Raw genomic sequence first — 23,371 nt, forward strand, 5'->3', positions numbered from 1 at the left:
GTCATAGAGCCAATTGAATTTGGTATTTGTGGATGTGATTTTATATTAATAATTAAGAAATGATTTATTATTATTCAATTTATATGTTATCTATTTATATGATTGTATGAATAACATACCCTTAGAATGGTAGAACTATGACAAGGGAATTAGACGACTGACTATGAGAACCCTATGTATGCATTAAGTGGTTATTCCAGAAACGTCCATTATCTCAACATTACAGTGAATGAGGCCACATGTAATGATGATAGAATTATCATAGTGTTGAGCGATCCCACTAAAAGTGGCGATAATTCTCACGTGACAAAGCTATTGTAGACAGCTTGATGTAACACATAGTTGCATATTGTAGATGTGTTCATCGAACCGACCTAACATGAGGATATTCATATGGATGGTTGTTTCAATGTCTATAGAATAAATCTTTTTAACACCACGGGTGTATGTGATCCATTGACTTGAGGTTATCAGATAATCTCGTATAAGGATCGATATTATTTGACACTATCTAATGTGTTATTGTAATTAGGGTAACTATAAAAGTAGTAATCAATTAGATTATGAGACATATGAAGGATATGGTTAATCAATGAATGATTCATTACTTTTAAGCACATGAGAATACTAAATGACATCTATAACTGCTTGAATTTATGACCACAATGGGATAAGGTTATTGCCTAATCCACATTAGTCATTGATATATATCAGTTTATATCGAGGAATCACTAAGATAATCACTTCTATATGTCTCGACTTTAAAAGATATTCGTTAAAAAAATTATTGAATTATATGCACTTGTGATGTTATAAAAGCTTTAGAGATGTTTGTTGACACTTTATCATTTGGGTAATAATAATGTTTTGCTAGAGACCAATCTTGGTCTGTATCTAAATTTAACTCGAATTCAAACACTACTGATTTGATAGATTGCTTATGGGTTACATATATATAGGGGTTGATTTAAACCCAGAGAAGAGGATTATTTGGTGATAATCTTGATGTTTAAGGAAAGAAAGAACTTGGTTAACCTTTTTTTGACCAAGTTAAACTTGGTGTGCATGGTATTGGGTGGCATCATGCAAAATTATATAAAGCAAGGCACAACTGAATGAATTATTGTCTAGCCATGTAAGGCTTAAAACCATGTCAAGTGGCACACTTTTGGTGCCACTCATGCATAGCTTGATGCTTGTCAGGCAACACACTTATGTGCCACTCATGAAAGTTATGAAACAACATGGCATAACATTCTTCAAACAGTGCATGGAGGTGCTGGGTGGACAAGCCTTTGCACCATAAGTAGTGCACAACTAGATCATTTATTTGGTCTAGTCATGACTATCTCATGGTGCATGGAATTAAAATATGGCATAACTTGACCATAATTTAGTCTAGGCATGACACTTTCATGGCTTTAAGCCATGTGTGTAGAAGGTGCATGATTGGACCAATTTTGGTCCAATTGTGCCTTTTTGTGTGTAGTGCCTTTCACCCTAGTTGCATTCTAGTTGTACCCAAGCTGTGACTTCAGTTGTGCTACATTTTAGAATTTTGTTGAATTCTAGATACACAGTTGGACTACATACCTACACACCCAACAAAATTGAAAATTCTAGTTTAGTCATGTTTTGTTGAATTTGGACTAAATTGAGATTTTCTTGAGTTTTAGAGTTGAATTATAATTTTACAAAACTTCAGGGACCAAACAAATTTAACACTTGGGATAATAATAACGGAAAATTTAATTTTAAATTGATATGTATATATATGGATGTATGTATGCATGGTGTCTAGTATACAACCAAAGAACCTCTATGAATGTTTTTTAAATTCTCTATTTCATTTTTGGATTGCAATTCCTAAATAGAGCCTATGCGTTCTTTCTTTATCCATTTTTTTTCTTTTAGATTAGGTTGTTTTTATTTTCTTAAAATTTTGTAAATAGGAAATAAAGTCATGTAATAACTAAAGATTGGAGACAAAAGGACAAGTGTGAAGACTCAAAGATAAAGATTCACCTAGGTTGACAAGCTAAACTCCTCTTGGCTTGATAGGGTTTGACATTAGTTATGTTTGTATGCTGACATGTTTTTATTTGACGTTGTAGAATATATGTGTAGGCTTTATGTTGCAAATATCACTTAACATGTGTTTTAAAGCCTGATAAGACTAAATAATAAAACCATCAATTTAAATATAAAGCCTAAAATTTAATTGGCGTCTTCTAACATAATACCTTAATTAAGCCATTATTTGTTGGAGCTCTATTTGCCAAAGCGAAAAGTACATTTCTACCAGATGAAAAATTAGGTGATAATCATGTTGGTCCAACTTAACTAATGTACTTTGCTTGTTCATCAAAGCAAAGGTGAAGTACATTAGAGTCATGAGTAGGAATGCATTTGTCGATAAAGGAGATATGTAGTATCCACCCACTTGATACGAAGAGTCACATTTGCGATCGTATAACTTGTTGGGGTAACACCTAACTTGAGATCATAGGCTTTTGGTGATTAATCTGAAATTTACCTATTCGATTAATTCAAACTTATTCACCAAAGCGAAGGAGAAAATTAATACGATAGGGTTTCTGTCAATTAGAAAGTTCATCAGAACTTCTTAAGTACAATAGTGAGGGTTGTTGGCTTGAGGAAAATAGTAGAAGCATTTTAATTTTTAAATCCATAATTAAAATGAATATCAATAAATCAAATAAAATTACTGATTTTTTTATCTATAAATTATAGATCACATAATCATCATGTCAAACCCAATATATCGACCAATTCTTAGAAAAGAAAATAGGCTCACTGGAAGCAACTTCACTAATTGGTATATAAATGTTTAGATTATTCTACATCAGGAGAAGAGGTTATCTATCCCTGAGGGGTCGTTGTCCTCTAAACTTGGTCACAATGCCACCCAAGAGCGAACAAATATTTTTAATAAGTATGTTGATGACTTTATGGAAGTTCAATGCCTCATGTTGACTTCCACATCACCTAAGCTTCAAAAACAACATGAGAAATTGGATGCACAATCCATACTTGCACACCTTCTAGAGTTATATGACACTCATGCAAGAGCTAAATGATCTAAGGTGTCAAGTATGTTGTTTGATTGCAAACTCTCTAAAGGAAGGCTATTCTTAGTGATGGCTAGTGCTATAGTTGATGTCAAAAATGAAAAACTAACTTTTGAAATTGGTGATAAAAAAGTAGAATTTAATGTTTTTAAAATGTTTAAGCAACCTAAAGTTATGAATTCATGTTGCAAGGTTAATGTAAAGGATAAGTGTACAAAGGAAGAATCTAACAAAAAATATCCAGAGGACCCATTTGAAGCATGGATCATACATAATGCTACTGTAAAGGATGAGACGTGTCTCCTTCAATTGGATGAATTGGATGAATTTAGACTAAATGCATATGAAAATAATAAGCATTTATGAATTAGCATTGTCGAGGTCTGGGGTGACAAGTCAAGATGTTTCAAAGTAAATGGGGGGGAGATTGAAGCCTTATCTTAGTAGTAAACATGTTGACATCGGTGTCTCTCGCTGATTATATGATCACCCACCTTGACTTTTATAAATAAGTGGTCAAACTAAAGACCTTAAATTAGAGCTTTGAGAAACATCCCAAATGTTTTTCTTTATTTTTCTTATTCTCTTTTTCACTTGGATTATAATAAATTCTTTCTACAATTGGATTTTTTTTATTGTCCTTTTTGTTGATTTTCCTATAGGAAATGAGTCTTGAACATTTGAGCTATTCATGTTAGATGAGTAAGCATCCTTGGAACTTAGAAAAATGGGCTTTATTGTTGCGCTTATTGATGTGTTGCTTATGGTGCATTTTATTTGAGTTTCCAATGTGTCATGAATGCACCATAAAGATCCAAAAATGACAATTTTAGAATCCTTTGTTTTATAAGTTACTACATCAACATCTACAGGTTGCAAACCTAGCCCAACTGAATTTTTGCACTCCCAGGAAGTCCTTTTCCCTTTTCCTTTGCTTTTTTTTTTTTCAAATATACATGTTATTTATTTTATTTTATTTATTTGCAAACATTGAGGACAATGTTTATCCTAAGTGTGAGGAGATTCTAGTTTTTCAGAGTTTTAAGTTAATTTTTACTTCTTCAACCTTCAGCTCTAATTTTTATTTTCTATTTTTTTAGGTAGTTCTACATTTTATTTTCTATTTTACTAGCTCAATAAAGCATTATACCTTTAATCACTATTCATTTCAATTAAGAATTAGTGCCCAACCTTTGTTATCTTTGATCATGCATTTGAATAATCTCTTGATGGTTTAATAATTGATAAACCTTATGCAATTGGATTTTAAATTTGTCCTTGAGAAGCAATAGATGTGAGGAGTGTTCATGATTAGTGAAGAGGTTTTGAATTTTGCATTTGTTATTCGGATATGTGTTATGTATGTGGTCACCGTTTCGAGATTGTGTATGCTTACTTAGAGCTTATTCGTGTTTAGATACATTTCCTAGTGTCTCGCAAGTCCTAGAACTTATCATTCAATCTTTCGAGGCAAAATAAAAAAGTTACATACCTTGATAAAGGACATAACATAGACATTTCTTTGATTTATTTTAGCCTAAATAACTCATTTTCCATTGACCCTTGTACATATTATTATTCCCTAGTTAGCCTATTGAGCTTTATAATTCATGCTTCAATTATAGTCATAGTATTTTCTTTGTTTTAACTTGCATTGGCTCACCTAGCTAATAAATATATTAACTACACATTTTACATGAGTTATATTGTTGATGAAATGAGTAGATTTTCATGAGATTTTTGGATCAATTGAAAAGAGAGAATGAAGAAAAAAATATGACATCAAATTATGATTTGTACATTTACCCCTTTTGTGTAAAAAAAATAAGTTTGAAGGATCTTTGAAAGAAATATACGTTTATACATGTATACAAAAAAAAATGAAAAAATAAAGAGAAAAGAAAAAAATTGATAAAAAAATGAGAAAAAAAAAAGAAGAAAGTGAAAAAATTAAAAGAGGAAAAAATTAAAAAAAAATTGTACATATCATTAATGCAATTTATATTTATATATATCTCACTTAATTTATATCTTGTGAGTATGTAGATCTTCACTTTTGTTATTAATAGTATGTTCATATTTATTTGTTTGTCCTTTTATCATTTTATTCTTTAACCCATACCCCTAGCCACCTTATAATCTAAATAAAGTCTTATTTATCTTTTTAAAATACATTGCATCTTCGTTAGTAGAGATAGGTTGTTTGATTTTGTCTATGAGAATTGATTGATTTCAAATTAAGACCATAGAGGTTGTTAAATATGTACGTGCTAATTTAAGTGCAACGATCTTATTTATGATTGATCGTTGTGTGCATTCTTAGTTTAACGTTGGTGATTATTGTTTACTTTGGATTCGAGATTGAGCATTTAGAGTTTTGAAGTGGCAAATTTTGCTTTGAATACATAAAGTTAATTTTCTTAATTATAATTCTCTTATAAGGTTTAATGTTATTTGACATTTTGAATAATATTTTTAGATGATTTGACAAAATTCAAGCTTGATTGGGCAAAAATTAAAAGATTGGAACAAGAAAATGGCGTGAATTATTAAAGTGATACATAAGTCAATTATGACCATAATCGATTCAATTATGCCCATAATTGATTACGTGAATTAAAAAAAGGAAAAAATGTAGAAAACAAATTAGGACTAAATTAAGTTTCTATAAAAGGAAAATAATCATTTATTTACTAGGAGAGAGGACGATAACACATTAAAAAAAGGAAATTTTAAGGGAAAAACCACAAAATCTAAGAGGAAGATTCAAGATTCAAGCTCAATGATCAAATTAGAGAGGATCTAACCTATCAAGCTTGAAGACGCAAGAGTTTTCTCTGACATTTTTCTTCTTGATAGTTGTTTCTTTTTTATTTCGAACATGATAAATATTTCTTTAATTGATTTTCATTGATTTATTATTATAGATATGAGTAGCTAAATTTCTTACCTAAGGTTTATGATAGATCTATGAATTTTTGTAATTGTTGATGGCTTTTGATTTAATTAAATGTTAATGAAGCTTTGATTTAGTGAATGTGAGCTTATTTATTGCTTGATGTTTTGGGCCCAACATCTAGTTTGTTTGTAGATTGATTTTATACTATTGAAAGAAGAATAATCAATTAGTTCAAGCAATTTCTAGACATGAAATTTTTATTTAGAAATAGATTTAGGTTACTTGTGGATTTTGTAATCATCATAGAGGTTTTAATAGGTTTTGATTAATATTTGACCATGAAAGTAAATAATTTATTAATCTTTACATGTTTAATCAACTTCGAAAGAAGAATTAAGTAATTTAGAATGATTACCTATCAAGTTCTCATCAATTTATTGCTTTAGATTTGATCCGTTAGCAACTACAAGTGATTCATGGTGAAATCTTAAACCTTAGATAAGTTTGTTTGATAATTAGTTATTTAATTTTCTGTTTTAATCGATTTCTTTGCTTATTTTAATTAAATTGCTGCATTTTATTTATTTTTTTGGATTAAATATTTGGTTTCTCTAGTTAATTTGAATTACAAAATGAGCTAGTACTTAATAGTCAATCCCTGTGCGATCAACATTTTTCTATATTACTTGATTGACTCGTGCACTTGTAAGCCATAGGCAACATAGATATCGTTTTATGTTTTCGATTCAAAATCACTCTAATTGGACTGTCCACATAGTCGGATACCCCTAAAATGTCTTTCATGTCATTGTACACATAGTTAGACACCTTTAAAACGTTATTTGTGTTGTCATACACACAGTTGGGCACCTTTGAAATATCATCTGCATCATTTTGCCTTTGTTAGAGCCATAAACACTTCATTCCCCTCTCTTAGGGGAGAAATTTGTCATTTTATATCCATGGATGAGCATGACACACGCACATTCCCAAAAACCCTCAAAGTACACAGTTGTGTTCCCTCTTCACATGGGCGTCTTATCCTAGCCTATCACACACGATCATGTGTCTCATACCACATGGGCGTTGTATATTCTCTAATTCTAGACGCTTGTTCACTCTAAGCACATAAGAACTATTTTAGCCTAAAGATACACTAATGTGTTTCTAACCCATATAAACATGTATCATCGCTTAGTAGAATTTATCTTCACCAGATTCTGCAAATTTCCAACCAACTTAACATATATATGGGATGAGAGCAATACAACAACACTAACAAACACTTCTAACATATTTCTACTACAAAGAATATCATTTAACCCTCAAGTTATCAAATCATGATCAAAATCCTTAAATTCAAATATCCACAACCAAGTCGTAACTCATTATTCTAAGAGCCTATGGATAGAATCAGATTAAGAATTGAATCATAATAGAATTTAAACTTAACAACATCTTCCCATGCATGTTGCTAAGCCAGACCAACATCAAGAATACTTTCAGTAACATATCAAATTGTCCCCAAATATACACATACATAATCATAAGAATGAAATCAATAACCAATCAACATACTATTCAATTAACACAATTAACTAATCATTATCAACACATGAATGCATAAAAGTAACAACATAATCCTTATCACATATTGACTTTGCAATTCATAGAAAGATAACAAATTACTTATCACTTGTAGAGAGAAGTCGCCTACTTACCTCTCTTGGATGACAAAACAAGTCCTTTCATGGGTATGATGAAAGGATGTGATGAATTCTTGGTATCTTCTGAGTCCAAATTCCTTGGATCCTCTCAAATCTCTCTTTGGTTTTCTAAAAATATGGTGAGTAATGATTAGCCAAATGTCTCTGTGTGTTTTTCTCTTTTTCGCCTAAAAAGTGACACATAGTTGTGTCCCACCATACATATGGGTGTGCAAGTTGTCACCTATTAATGGTAATTTATGAAACTATCACCAAATTGATCCTTATCTGAAATTCAAATTTATTAAACACATATGGACATGTGTTTCACCTAGACTTAGCCATTTTAATGCACCATGTAGGAAAAGAACATTCTACCATTGTCAACATACATACAGGCGTGTAAACTCCCTTACACGGCCATGTACTCCTAAAAATCACAAAACATAATATAATGAACACAACAAGAGGCAAAATACAAAAAAACCTTGGACATACCTATATGTGTTATAGCAAAATCAATACACAATTAGTAAAGAGCAATACAATCTGCACACATCATTATCAAATCACATTCATACATGACACCAAGAAGTCTGAAAGCGATTCTTACTTACCTCAATCGTAAAACTCATCAACCACTATATTGATGAACTTACTTTCTCTCTCTGTAGATTTCCCTTTCAAATCTCATTGAAAAGCATGACTAACGATCAAAAATAGCAGAGTCAATCTCTCCTTTTAGAGCGAACAAAATATCTCAGATAAAACATTTTTATGTATTGAGATGATGATCCCTAAAACTATGAAAACACATCCTTCTAAAACGTAGATTTTGAAACTATATAAACAGGGTTGAACGACCGTTCATTTAGTTTAAAGTTGTGCATGTGGCTCTTATCCATCTTGTTGATGTAGAAGACTATGTAGGAATGTACTTACAAATGGTTGTTCATAGGTTAAAATTAAATATTCTTATTTAATTTCAACTCATTCTGGTGTATGATCACATGGGTCAACTTAGAACACATAAAGTGATCGTTTTACCCTTATTCTCACCTATTGGTGTTACAGAATTAGTCAATCATAGAACAACAAGTGGTGGATAAACTCTTAGATTTCTATTTTATAAGATTATATGATTATGATTAATTATGCTTTATTATAGTACAAACATTGTGGATGTTTATTTTTATTACTTGGAGATTTTATTATAATGCTTAGGATGAAATTTATGATGAGATATATTATTATTTTCTATTAATAATAAGCTTTGATGTTATTTAGTTTATTAAGAGTTGTGCATGTTTACTTAAAATATTTAATATGCATTGATATGAATGAACATGCATAACATAGATTTAATAGAATTTTTGGAGTGGGGTGTTATAGGTAGCACCTCATCTCCATATCATACCCCTAGGAGTAATTTACTGGGATGACGTGTCATGTATGTAATAAAGATTTTCATATATATGCATTACAAGAAAACAATTTCATGAAATACCTCGATGATTTTAATAAAATTTAAGGTCCAAATATGTCATAAAGTGGTAGATAGCCAACTGAAATCCATAATTGATAAAACCATAATAATGTATAAAAGAATCCCAAAACAATTTAACTAATTAAATGAAATGAAATATCTACGATGGTTGTTGTGCCATTACTTAGTTGCTCTACTAGCCTCCCTACCTATTTTGTCCTCACGTCTACCTACAAGCCAAAGCAAAACACATGAGTGATAATACACCTAGTAAACACGCAATCAATTGAGTGTTCCTAAGATATCCTTTGATAGCCCAATTATCGATATATCCACATAATCTAGCATCTCGAACGTTTACCATAACTCATTGCTTGTACTCTCTTAGGTAGGACATCCTAGATATCTTTTACACTTTATTGAGAATTGAGGTGGACATCCTAAACTCCTCATATAACTTATATACTGATGAAACAAATGTCCCAGATGCCTCTTATTTGAACCCAATTAGAATGGACATCTTGAATGTCTCTTACAACCTTTAACATCGTATAAAGGACAACAAGTCTATTCACTAGCCCTCAGTACGACATGACTTTTTTTACCATGAAGGATGATCGTTCTACCCTAGAGGATAGTCATCCTCCCCTTTATGAAGGACGACCATTCCCCTTTAACCTAATTCCTGTGTACCCAATATTCCTCACTATTAAATTGACAATCTACCCTTATGCATGACCACAAATGTCGTCTCCTACCTCACAATGAGACAACCATACCATTCTTGTTGGGATGGGCATCCCCTACCTTTGTAACTTTCAATAATCTAACCCCTAGACTCATCCTAACACTTCCTTACTTATCTTATTCATCAGACTATCCCTCAACAATCATCGTCAAACGAAAATCATATGAAGTCAAAGAATAAATATATTACTTATCAACCTAATCATCACATTTTCAAGATTCTATGCCATTATACTGCATTATGAATATTCACATGCAACAACATGACAAATCTACACACACACACACGCCCACATGCGTGTGTGTGTGTGTGTATACCATGCCAAAATAACTAAAGAAAAGGGAAAGTGCGCTTACCTCTCCTCTGATGGTGCTTAGTCTTTAAGTGGCAAACATCTGGTGGCTTTCCAAAACTTTCAATTCTTACTACGCTCTTTATGAAAAGTGAGTTTAGGTTTAGAATACATAACCCTAAACGCGACACAATCATCACATTTTCAAGATTCTATGCCATTATACTACATTATAAATATTCACATGCAACAACAACACACACACGCACACACATACACACACATGTGTGTGTGTGTATACCATGCCAAAATAACTAGAGAAAAGGGAAAGTGTGCTTACCTCTCCTCTGATGGTGCTTAGTCTTTAAGTGGCAAACATCTGGTGGCTCTCCAAGACTTTCAATTCTTACTACGCTCTTTATGAAAAGTGAGTTTAGGTTTAGAATACATAGCCTAAAACGCGACACAATCATCACATTTTCAAGATTCTATGCCATTATACTGCATTATGAATATTCACATGCAACAACAACACACACACGCACACACATACACACACATGTGTGTGTGTGTATGCCATGCCAAAATAACTAGAGAAAAGGGAAAGTGCGCTTACTTCTCCTCTGATGGTGCTTAGTCTTTAAGTGGCAAGCATCTTGTGGCTCTCCAAGACTCTCAATCCTTACTACGCTCTTTATGAAAAGTAAGTTTAGGTTTAGAATACATAACCCTAAACGTGACACAAAGCGGAGTTTCATAACCATTGGAAAACACGTTTAGGATAGTTGTCCCTTCAAATGGGACAGGCATCCCTAAGATGTGCATCTTGAAAATTGCATGGGCATGATTTTGAAATTGTCAGCTCATAGGGATGGGTGTCCCACAGATAAGGACGAGTGTCCCATAGTTTGACTTTTTGGTAGTCAAACCTTTCAAAAGACCTATATCATACCAAAAGACATCGTCTTTCTAAAGGATGATGAGCATCATCCAAATCTGAACAATGCTTTATCGCTTGATTTGGATGACAAGTGTCATCCAAAATGGACAATGCTTTATCGTCCAGTAAAGAGTGACTAACGTTGTCCAGCAAAGTTTAGGGTCTCCAACTACCGTTGTTCACCGATAGTTGGAGGTGTGAAGAAAAACATAGGGATTTAGGGGTGGGAAGTCATTTTTTAAAGTTGAGATATGAAGTGAAATATTAATTTTTAAAATCTGAGAATAAATGAGATAAAATTATATATTTTTTAATATTATGATTAAATAATAGTTTTGTCTTTTTATTTAATGACAATTTTAAAAGAAGTTTAAAGATAGATGAATGTTTTAGTTTTTTATCTGTCGTAAGTATATTTTTGAGATTGAATTAAAACTTGGAGGGAAAATAGTCCCCTGATCTGCCTATCTATTAATTTTTCTTCAATTTCCGTTGTTACCTTTAAAATCTTTAAAATAATTAATATCAATAATATGATAGTCAAATATTCATCTTATCAATAATATCTCGATTTATTAAAGTTTCTAGCTTAATTATATAGTTTTTGATTGAAAAAAAGATTCGGTAAACAATGTTAAATTATTTAAACGGTTCAAAAGATAGGGATAAAAACAATTTTAATATTATTTAAGAAAATCGAGAAAATACCAGCCCTGGTTGATTTAATTAATTAGGCTTAAGAAAATCCCATTCCGTTTAACAGAAAACACGTGTGCCCTTGTCTAGGTTCAGTAGCGGCAGCACCTCTTTCCAACGGGAGAGAGCCAGAACAGAGATTACTACAAACTGAAGCCAAGAATATAAAAGGAAACCCTCAAAATTCCAGATAAATTTTGGCAACAGCACGAGGAAACACTCTCTTTTAACTCTACCAAAATGAGTATATGGAACTACGTCGTTACGGCTCACAAGCCCACCAATGTTACTCACTCTTGTGTCGGCAATTTCACCAGCCCTCAGGAGCTCAATCTCATTATTGCGTACGATTGTTCTTCGTCTTCTATGCCTCTTTATTTAACATTTTACCGTTTTCTTTCTGATTTTTTTCACTTTCTAATGTTGTTTCCTTCTGCTAGGGTTTCGTTTCGTCTATTTTAGTAATATATTTCTCGCTAACTGAAGTTGTGTTGGCGTGATTATGAGAATTTGCCTTCTTTTTCCTGTGCTAATTGCTTTCTTGTGTTGCTTATGCTGAAAATAATTTCGATATGTCTGATTTTCTTTTAGTTCAAGCTTTTCAAGCTTAATTTATTGTTCAGTCAGTCCTTTTTGTGTAACTGAAGTGTATTATTAAATTCTATTCCTATCTCCTTTCAGGAAATGCACTCGTATTGAAATACATTTGCTTACTCCTCAGGGACTGCAGGTATTTTCTACATTTTTTTACATGTTCTCTTTCTATGAATGTAAATTTTCTATTTGATATTATGTTTGAATCCAGCATGAACTGGGTTCTTTCTTTCTTTCTTTCTTTTTTTTTAAATGTACAAGAAGGAAATAAAGAAGAATTTGAAATTTTAAGATGTATGCTCTGGTTGTAATTTGGTATCAAGAACATGAGAATAAGTAATAATGTTCTTGTGCAGCCTATGTTGGATGTACCCATATACGGAAGAATTGCAACTCTTGAACTTTTTCGCCCTCATGTGAGTTATTTATTGTTTCTAAGTTCTACATAGTTGCATTGTGATGTAAATTCTGTTCATGGTTTTGTTTATAAATTTTGCTCATATCAGGGTGAAGCACAGGATTTTCTATTCATTGCAACTGAAAGATACAAATTCTGTGTTCTCCAGTGGGATGCTGAGTCCTCTGAGCTTATTACAAGGTTTAAGTTCTACACAAATAGAAACAACCAGTCATTCTGTTTACTGCAATGCTTGACATTGTACATGTTTTTTTGCTTGTGTGTCAGTTTTAAACTTATCTCATGAAACTGTTATAGTAGGATATAGTAATCTTACGCTTAATCAATCTGTGCAAAAGGTAGATCTTGCCTTGTAAAGAGTTTGTGTATATAAATAGATAGATCTCTGAAATTTTTGTTATTTGTTTATGTAATTGACTTATAACATTCTTGCATTGATGAAGTTCTACATTTGTCATGTAGAGCAATGGGAGATGTCTTTGATCGTATAGGCCGTCCTACAGATAATGGTCAGGTAATAAATCTCTTCATGAATTCTTGTGGTGGTTTCACTTAATATTTTGCTGAAAGTTCTCTTCACATGTTTTCCTTTCTAAGTTATCCCACCTGATCTTTTATCTTCTATTTTTCCTTTTTCGTTGGCTCCAGATTGGCATAATTGATCCTGATTGTAGATTGATTGGACTCCATCTGTATGATGGGTTGTTCAAGGTATGTAGTTTGATGTGCATTCCTTACGTTTTCTCCGTGTGTGTGTGTGTTGATTTTTGCTTTCCATGTTAAAAAAATTTCCTGCATTGCTATTAATCATTACTTTAAATACTAACTTTCATGGTTTACTGTTTTGCAGGTTATTCCTTTCGATAGTAAAGGACAGCTAAAGGAAGCCTTTAATATTAGGTATTCCTTGAGTCCTTAGAAACTTCAGCTATGATATAATTTCTGGTGTGTTGAATGCTATATTTGACACTTAAACGCATGTCTTCCTGGGCCAATAGTTTATGTGGTCACCGTATTCTATGTTTCTATGCAGAATTATTATGGATTTTGGCTTAACTTTTGTGTCATTTCTTTAAGAAATGGATTTCCCCCCTCCATTTTGTTCTTAACTTTTGAACAGTTGCTATAGACATTAGGGTTCTGGAGTATCTCAATGTAGTCATTGTACATTAGCTTATTAACCATTGGCAAAGGATTTACTTTTAATTTGTAGAGACAAGAAATTAATGAGTGGATACCCATCTTTTTATTTCCAAAATTTTTCAATGCTTTGGTAATAGTATTCTTGCAATTAGGACTTTGGGAAGTAGAGAAAATTCGACTGTACAAAGCCCTTGATGGAGGTCAATGTTCTTGTATCGATTGCATATGGTTTGGGACGTGATAAAAAGAAAAGTTGATTATGGAACTCATTCTGACTGTTCATGTTCAGCATGTTTGTTTGACCTACAATCATTCATTTTGTTGCATTCTCAAATGTCACTTCCTTTCACCTTTAAAATACTGAGTTAAGTAGCCTCTTCTTTTGTTTAAGGAAGTGGTTAATGTGAACTTTATGTTGGTTTATTAATGAATTTGTTATTTTTATGTGATTGAGTTTCATTCAGGGCAACACTTTGAACTCATTACACAAATAAATATAGAGGAACTCATCTTCTTTGTTTATCCTAATTGAATTGCTGGTTGCTTGTGGATTTGAAATTTTAAGTGCTCTCTTATTGATAATTTTCTGTTTTATTACAAAATTGTGGTGGTGACAGCTTGTTTAGACTACTTGGTTTTTTTCTTTTGTTCTTTTATTTCTCATAGATATTCATCTACTGTTTTTCAGTATGCAATTTGTAACATTTGAACAAATGGGTCATTGAGTATAACCATAAAAATTGTTAGCATAAGAATTCCATCTTTTGATATACATCCATTTTACTCCTCCCTATGTAGGTGTTTTTATATTCTCAGTGGAACAGATATTTTATGTTTCACTTATATAGCCAAAAAATAACACCAAGTGTAACATATTCGATGCTATCTTCTTTTCAGGCTTGAGGAGCTTCAGGTCTTGGATATCAAGTTTCTTTATGGTTGTTCAAAACCAACAATTGTAGTGCTCTACCAGGTCCTTAATTTATTTGTGCATACTTATGTTTTTAAAGGAATTGTTCCTTACACTCTTTTTAAACCTATGGCTCAGATTAATAATTTAATTCCGTTAATATTGCTTTTGTGGTGCAATTACTTCTAGACCTTTCAAAGAAAGAGGTTGTCAACATTCCCAATATAAGATGATTTTATTGTGAGGCAAAATTCTAGGATTTTTAGACATACTTTAGTTGAGGAACAACCCCCACTCTCCCCCCCCCCCCCCCCCCCCCCCCCCCCCCCCCAAATGCTTTTGTAAACTGTGCTTTTGCATATAAGATGTGATCCATATTAGTTTTATTACTAAAACTTTATAATTTCCTTGTAATCGATTCACCCCATTTTGGAGTGTCAAAGAAGCACCTTCTTTTGGCATTTCCTTACTATTTTGATTGTCAGATATATCCATCTTGTTAAATGTTAGTCTTTTATTGGACCGTGCTAGGTATTCTTTGTGTATTCTAGTAGAAGTATATTTGACGGAATAGTTTATATGGTCTTACCATTGCACTGTTTTCATTGTAGGATAATAAAGATGCTCGTCATGTCAAAACGTACGAGGTTGCTCTGAAAGATAAAGATTTTGCTGAGGGCCCGTGGTCCCAGAATAATTTGGACAATGGAGCTGATTTGTTGATACCAGTACCTCCACCTCTCTGTGGTGTTCTTATAATTGGAGAAGAAACAATTGTCTATTGTAGTGCTAATACTTTTAAAGCAATTCCAATAAGACCAGTAAGTTACTTCTAGACTTGCTACCAGTTATGTGTTGTGCTGCTTTGTTTTTTCTGAAAGATAACAAGTTGCAATTTCTTATAAATGTGCCTTGGGTTATTTTCTTCATCACTTTGATAAACTAGTCTATCACAAAAGCCTATGGAAGAGTTGATGCTGATGGTTCTAGGTATCTACTTGGTGACCATGCTGGCCTGCTTCACCTGCTGGTCATAACCCATGAGAAAGAGAAGTAAGTGGTCGTTCAATTTGGTTGCATATTTACTCTCAAGCAGTATATCTTGAATTTCTATCCCACCCCCCCAAAAAAAAAAAGAGAGAGAGAGAGAAAGAAAAAATGTTGTAATCAAATAAATGTCAAATAGAGAAAGACTTGAAGCTTAGTTTTAATCTTTTGCAGTTTGTTATAGTAGGATCTCTTATGATTGTGTTATATATGCTTATCTTTCAGGGTCACTGGACTAAAAATTGAGCTGTTGGGCGAAACATCTATTGCATCTACTATATCATATTTGGATAATGCATTTGTGTATATTGGCTCAAGCTATGGAGATTCACAGGTTTGGTGGACTGAAATAATTTGTTGTTGATTGTTCATTTTTTGATTTATATGTTGTAAATTCTTTAGTACTTATGTGAACTTTTAACAGCTTTTATTGAAATTTGACCCAAAAAAAGTTCATAAGAACCTTCGAAATCAATAGTTCTAATCTTATGCTCATGCTGAGTCTTGCAGCTTTTAGCTAAATAATAGACTTTGTTGTAATTTTAAGATGGATTTACGACACTAACTGCTGTCACTCTAATGGTTCCAATCCAGCTTATAAAGCTAAATCTACAACCTGATGCAAAGGGTTCATATGTGGAAGTATTAGAAAGGTATGTCAACTTGGGGCCCATTGTTGACTTCTGTGTGGTTGACCTTGAGAGGCAAGGCCAAGGTCAGGTTGTAACATGCTCTGGAGCTTACAAGGATGGTTCTCTTCGCATAGTTCGAAATGGGATTGGAATAAATGAACAGGTATCTTAGAAATAAAAAGATTTTCTTTTATTTCCAGGATTTTTCTAGTAATATACTTAGGTCACATAACACACTTATTGGTTTATGTATATGTGACATTATAGGCATCAGTGGAATTGCAAGGTATTAAAGGGATGTGGTCTTTGAGATCATCCACCGATGATCCATTTGATACCTTCCTGGTGGTTAGTTTTATCAGTGAAACACGGATTTTAGCAATGAATCTGGAGGATGAGCTGGAAGAGACTGAGATAGAGGGTTTTTGTTCTCAAGCACAGACTTTGTTTTGCCATGACGCTGTTTACAATCAACTTGTTCAGGTATTTTTTTTCCTTTTTTTTTTTTCTCCTTATGTTCTCTTCCTTTTATGGATGTTAAATGCTTGCAATCTTTTTTAATAAATTGGTTAGAATTAATGGGATGTTCACTTTAGTGTAGACTTTTTATTTGCTGCTAATGTATTGATTTACTATCCGATTTGATGATGTGGACATCAGGAACCAATTCTTTTACCAGAGTAAACTGTCCTGGTGCTGTCTCAGATATGCTCTTCTATGCATTAGTCATAATTACGTGTCTTAAATAAGAAATGGCTGTTACTCATGATTAGGTTTTGTTTGTTAATATTTAAAGCAGTAAACTATAGATTTTGGGAGGTAAGCGTTGAAATGTGGTGATAGTAAATAAATTAAGTATTTGTTTTTATAATAACTGAGATTTGAAAAGTTTTGTGATAAAAAAATGTGAGTGAAAAGGCATGATGGTTGTCATAGGGGCTGTTTGGTGTGATAATAGTGGTTATGGTAGCCAATTTTGATACTGGAAACTGTGACAAGGAATTTGGTTTGTGCAGTGATAACAATAGTGGAAATAATTATGATGATGCTGGTAGCATGATGATCGTATGGTGGTCGAGTTTGTGTGCTTAATCATTAGCTCTAATGTGGTTGAACCTGCAGTTTTTTGGAGGTAGTAGTGATGGTTGAACTGTGAGAATTTGCATATGCAACATGAAAAAGTGTGAAAAATTAATAAAAACGAAGTTCAAAACATTTAGTAATTAGATATTGAAATATTGATCTCTATTTTGTAATAACAAACTGTCTGTACATGCGTATGTATAATTTAACTGAGGTTTTGAATATATGTATGTATGCATGTGTGTGTGCATACATATATATTGAAATAAAATTACCTATGCACAGTTCATTGGTCAATTCTTAGGTGTTAAATTCTGTGTAATAAATGCACATAGATGGGTTGTTATTGAATTTTAGTTTTAACTATGCAATGTAGTTAATTCATATTTGAGTTGTTTTTTGGTAGGAGGAAATCAAGAACAATGTTTATTTTAATTTAATGGGATTTTATAAAAAAATAAAAAAGTAAATTAATCTGGTGCTTGGAATAATGACCTCCTGTTTTGTAGCCTCATAAAATTAATACATATCTTAATTTGCCTGTAAAGAAAAAGGTGAAAAATTAAAATTTCCCAAATTTTGAAAATGAATCAACCTGACCACCTTGCTATGTATGATGCTTAATCTTCTTTAAATAATTCGATGGGCTTGGGGCTATAGTGATAAGGGAGTTTGTCCAATATTTTATTTAGCAACAGGAATGGACTCCCATAAACTTACATTTGGGGCTTGGCTGTATTTTTCTGTCTTAGTTGCCACAGACGTTACCACATCACGAAGCTTTAAATGGTTAATTGTAACTTGAAGTGGTGGTTACAGGGGTGAAAGATTTGAGGTCCTCTTTTTATTGAACATGAAAAATCAAAGAAATCATCTGTTGTAACTAAAATTGTGTGGCTGCTTTAGTAATTTGATTCTGTTATTTTCTTCTTCAGTGTTATTGTATTGTTTTGTTGTTATTCAATTATTTCATTGTTTTTGTATTTTTGGTATTATGCAAGGCATTCTTTTGCAAAGTCTTGTTCAATAAGCCCAATTTTTTCCAGTTATTATTTTTAGAAAGCACTGGCTCATCAAACTACTTGGACAGGTTACTTCTAGCTCTGTAAGACTTGTAAGTTCGACATCTAGGGAGCTGCGCCATGAATGGAAAGCTCCAGCAGGATATTCAGTTAATGTTGCAACTGCCAACGCTACTCAGGTTTGTTTCCGTCCCTTTACTTAGTATAAATGTATGTCTGGTTTCACTGGTTCTTACACAAATGTGATATTGCACATCCTTATATAGCATTGCTTTAAATTGGTCTATTTGCTCTGTAATGTTAGATAACAATTCAACTGAATAAACGAAAATTTTAATTCCAAATACAAATATATAATCCAAAGAAAATAATGAATTAGTATTAGAAATACAATTAGGTAGACAATAAATTTAGCATAATCATGTATTAACATTCTATCGGTAGTTTTCTCTGTATATGAATTTTAATCTCAGTCGATTGACTGGGCATTCCAGCTAAGATGATGATTACTTTAATAATAATTTCAATAATAATAACTTTAATAATAACAACTTTAATAATAACTTTAATAATAATAACTTTGATAATAATAGCTAACTTTAATAATAACTTAAATTTTTTTAAAGAAAAAAGGGAAAGGTAAACCTTTATCATTTTCATTTATAGTGTGACGTAGCTAAGACATCTGTTAGAAACTCTGGATGCATCAACTGCCTATTGGAGATTTCTACATTAACATCCAGTTTTGGATGTTGTAGTTTCAGTACCTGACATATATATTGAACTGCTGCTTGAGACAGGTTTTACTGGCAACCGGAGGTGGGCATTTGGTTTATTTAGAAATTGATGATGGAACATTGACAGAAATAAAACATGCACAACTGGAGTATGAGATATCATGCCTTGACATTAATCCAATTGGTGAGAACCCCAACTATAGTCAGATAGCTGCAGTTGGAATGTGGACAGATATAAGTGTTAGGATATTCTCACTTCCTGACCTAAATCTGATCACTAAGGAGCATCTGGGTGGAGAAATCATACCTCGATCTGTTCTTCTCTGTGCCTTTGAAGGGGTATGCTTGCACTTGAGATTTCTTCAGTTTATACTTGTCAATTTTTTCTTATGATGAGACTTCCACACCAAATTAGAAAATGTGTCATGTCCTGTTTCACGCATCATATTAAAATGAATCTTCGCTTTAGTATCACTAAAAATGTGGTCGTTCCTGACATTCAGCTTAGAATGAATATGAATGCAAATTTTAGCTTAGATGGTGGATACGAAGTAAATGTGCCTGCTGCTTTCATCTTTACTGTGTTGTCATAATATTCCATTTTGCTGTCTCTCATTGCTAAATATGTGTTGCAATTTCTTTTCAGATATCTTACTTGTTATGTGCACTTGGAGATGGTCATCTTTTAAATTTTTTGTTGAACATGAATACTGGTGAGTTGACGGATAGGAAAAAAGTGTCGCTGGGAACCCAACCTATTACACTCCGTACTTTCTCATCCAAGAGTACCACTCATGTATTTGCTGCATCAGATAGACCGACAGTGATTTATAGCAGTAACAAAAAGCTACTTTATAGTAATGTAAATTTGAAAGAAGTCAGTCATATGTGCCCTTTCAACTCTGCTGCCTTTCCAGACAGGTACCCCACCCTTCATCCTTTACTATCTGAGCCTTGTAGAATGAAAAGTTATTATTCATAAAGTGACTCTGATCTTATTTACATTTATGATACATATCGCATTATTAGGGTGGCTGTAATTTAGTTATCCCATATATATACAAATTCATTAGGTTGGACTAATTGGGGCTAATCTGTAATGTTAACAGAGCTAGACATCAAGTAATTATCTTAATCTTTATGTGCTTTGGTGTTGTGAATATAAGCATCTGATTTAAGAAACTTTACTAGCAACTTAGTTTTTCAGTTATCTGGAAAAGAACACATCAATAGTTTGTATATTATTCTAGCATATCTTGTTGTCATGAACAATTAATGGGACGTTAATCTGCAAATTGATTTTTTTTATGTCTATGCCATCCTTGTTAATGAATGGTTTTCTGTTTCTTTGTTGAAGATATGATAGATGTTAAGTAACGAATAGAAAATAGCCATAAAGTTTACAAGATGGTAATGTCCTAACATTCTATTGTTTATTGTAGAACAAAATTGGGCCAAGAGAAACATATTGAGAGATCCTTAGTTTTGATCTTTATGATCTCTAGAATAGATCTATAAATTCAGTTTTTGTGATCTAATTTATTTATTACCATGTGAGCTCCATAAATTGGACTAGAACCTTTATTTTCTGCACTGTGCTACTAAATGCTTGCATTATTTCCATGCTAAAAGGAATATCCTTTAAAGATGCAATAAACTAGGACATCAAAAACACTTTCTTCTTGACTGCTTTCTGCATGAAACTTATCCAAAGACTATATTTGAACATGACCATAGCTGAGTGCTTTTCAATGTATCTTATTTTAAAGATTAATTTTCTGGAGGATTTGTTTAATGGTTCTTTTTATCAACAGCCTTGCAATTGCAAAAGAAGGTGAGCTTACTATTGGCACAATTGATGATATCCAGAAGCTTCATATCCGCTCTATACCTCTTGGGGAGCATGCACGCCGTATCTGTCATCAAGAGCAGTCCCGGACTTTTGCTATCTGTAGTTTGAAGAACCAGTCTAGTGCGGATGAATCTGAAATGCACTTCATCCGCTTGTTAGATGACCAAACATTTGAGTTTATGTCAACTTACCCACTTGACACATTTGAGTACGGTTGCTCCATCCTCAGCTGCTCTTTCTCTGATGATAGTAATGTTTATTACTGTGTTGGGACTGCCTATGTTCTGCCAGAAGAAAATGAGCCTACCAAGGTAGACTAGATGCAGGTTATCTTTGTTTTCAGTTTGAGAATGACACATTGTAGCAATGTTCCTATTTTAATTATGTCTTTTCTCTTTGTAGGGGAGGATATTGGTTTTCATAGTGGAGGATGGGAAGTTACAGCTGATTGCAGAGAAGGAAACTAAGGGAGCAGTTTATTCATTGAATGCCTTCAATGGTAAATTGCTTGCAGCTATCAATCAAAAAATCCAGTTATACAAGTGGATGCTCCGAGATGATGGTAGTCGGGAATTGCAATCTGAATGTGGTCATCATGGTCACATACTTGCCCTCTATGTACAAACTCGTGGAGATTTCATTGTTGTTGGTGATTTGATGAAATCTATTTCCTTGCTAATCTACAAGGTTTTTTTTTTTTTAAAATTCTGTATTGCATCCCACTGTGCATTTATTTTGATAGTTTTCTGCTTGGTAGTTTTCATATTTGTTGTATTATGATCAAGAAATTAATTTTACATGTGCTGCATAAGGTAACTTTGTTTTCTCAACTGTTAGCTAACAATGAAATCATTTTCAGCATGAAGAAGGTGCCATTGAAGAACGGGCTCGTGACTACAACGCAAATTGGATGTCAGCCGTTGAAATTCTTGATGATGACATATACCTTGGTGCTGAAAACAACTTTAACCTCTTTACAGTTAGGAAGAATAGTGAAGGTGCCACTGATGAGGAGAGAGGCCGCCTTGAGGTGGTTGGTGAATACCACCTGGGAGAATTTGTGAATCGATTTCGGCATGGTTCCCTTGTGATGCGATTGCCAGATTCTGATGTGGGTCAGATTCCAACTGTGATATTTGGGACGGTGAATGGTGTTATTGGGGTTATTGCTTCACTTCCTCACGAGCAGTACCTTTTCTTAGAGAAGCTGCAGTCAAACTTAAGGAAGGTGATAAAGGGTGTGGGAGGGTTGAATCATGAGCAATGGAGATCATTCAACAACGAGAAGAAAACAGTGGATGCGAAAAATTTCCTGGATGGTGATTTAATAGAGTCGTTCCTTGATCTGAGCCGTAGTCGGATGGATGAAATTTCGAAGACGATGAATGTTTCAGTAGAGGAGCTGTGTAAGAGAGTTGAGGAACTCACTAGGTTGCATTGATATTTGGTAATGAAATTCGTTTAGCCCTTTGTATTTGGTAATATCATTGAGGAGATTTGTTATGGTTTGGAATTAGAGATAAGAAATGTTTTGGGTTTTCTGGCTTTGTATGGAATTCAGGTAGTGAAACGGTTTATAACACATTTCTTCATCTGTAAGGCTTTGTAGTGATTGTTGCATTGGTCGGCGATATTGACCCCAAGGGCAAGGGCAAGGACATGTTGAGTGACAACCTAAGTGTCCAGTATTTGTGAACCTACCATCCATAGGCATACAACATTAATTGGATGCCTACACGGACCTTATGTGATGTACACAACACATGTCAACAACTATGGTCAATTAGTAGGTAGGTTTTATTTATTTAGTGTCATCAGTTTAAACCTAAACAACCATCCAACTAAAATAAAGATTTTTTAATTTAAAAAAAAAATCACTTGTTACATTTCTCAGAGTAAAATATAATAATATGATTTATAAATGTTAGTTCCTATGTAAAATCAGTTAATATAACTATTGTGGAGGAAAATATCAATAAATTGTATACATATATATTTCAATTTCAATCAAATTTTATTAGAACAAAGATTTAAGGGGTATTAATTAAAATCGATAAAAAAAATTTCACGTAAA

General features: G+C 32.9%; 1 protein-coding gene across 1 annotated transcript; it reads left to right on the forward strand.

Annotated features, from left to right (window-relative positions):
• The first annotated feature begins 11,937 nt into the window (after positions 1 to 11,937).
• On the forward strand, positions 11,938 to 22,970 carry LOC123228084 (DNA damage-binding protein 1a). Its single transcript, XM_044653286.1, has 19 exons — positions 11,938 to 12,203; positions 12,541 to 12,589; positions 12,810 to 12,869; positions 12,960 to 13,051; positions 13,334 to 13,385; positions 13,520 to 13,582; positions 13,722 to 13,771; positions 14,912 to 14,987; positions 15,536 to 15,745; positions 15,871 to 15,977; positions 16,197 to 16,305; positions 16,566 to 16,766; positions 16,871 to 17,086; positions 18,777 to 18,887; positions 19,509 to 19,784; positions 20,092 to 20,366; positions 21,260 to 21,608; positions 21,700 to 21,984; positions 22,157 to 22,970. The coding sequence occupies exons 1-19, from the start codon at positions 12,100 to 12,102 to the stop codon at positions 22,736 to 22,738; spliced, it is 3,267 nt and encodes a 1,088-aa protein (XP_044509221.1). The 5' UTR covers positions 11,938 to 12,099; the 3' UTR covers positions 22,739 to 22,970.
• The last annotated feature ends 401 nt before the right edge of the window (positions 22,971 to 23,371 follow it).

The sequence above is a fragment of the Mangifera indica genome, chromosome 10, assembly GCF_011075055.1.
Source record: "Mangifera indica cultivar Alphonso chromosome 10, CATAS_Mindica_2.1, whole genome shotgun sequence".
Taxonomy (NCBI): domain Eukaryota; kingdom Viridiplantae; phylum Streptophyta; class Magnoliopsida; order Sapindales; family Anacardiaceae; genus Mangifera; species Mangifera indica.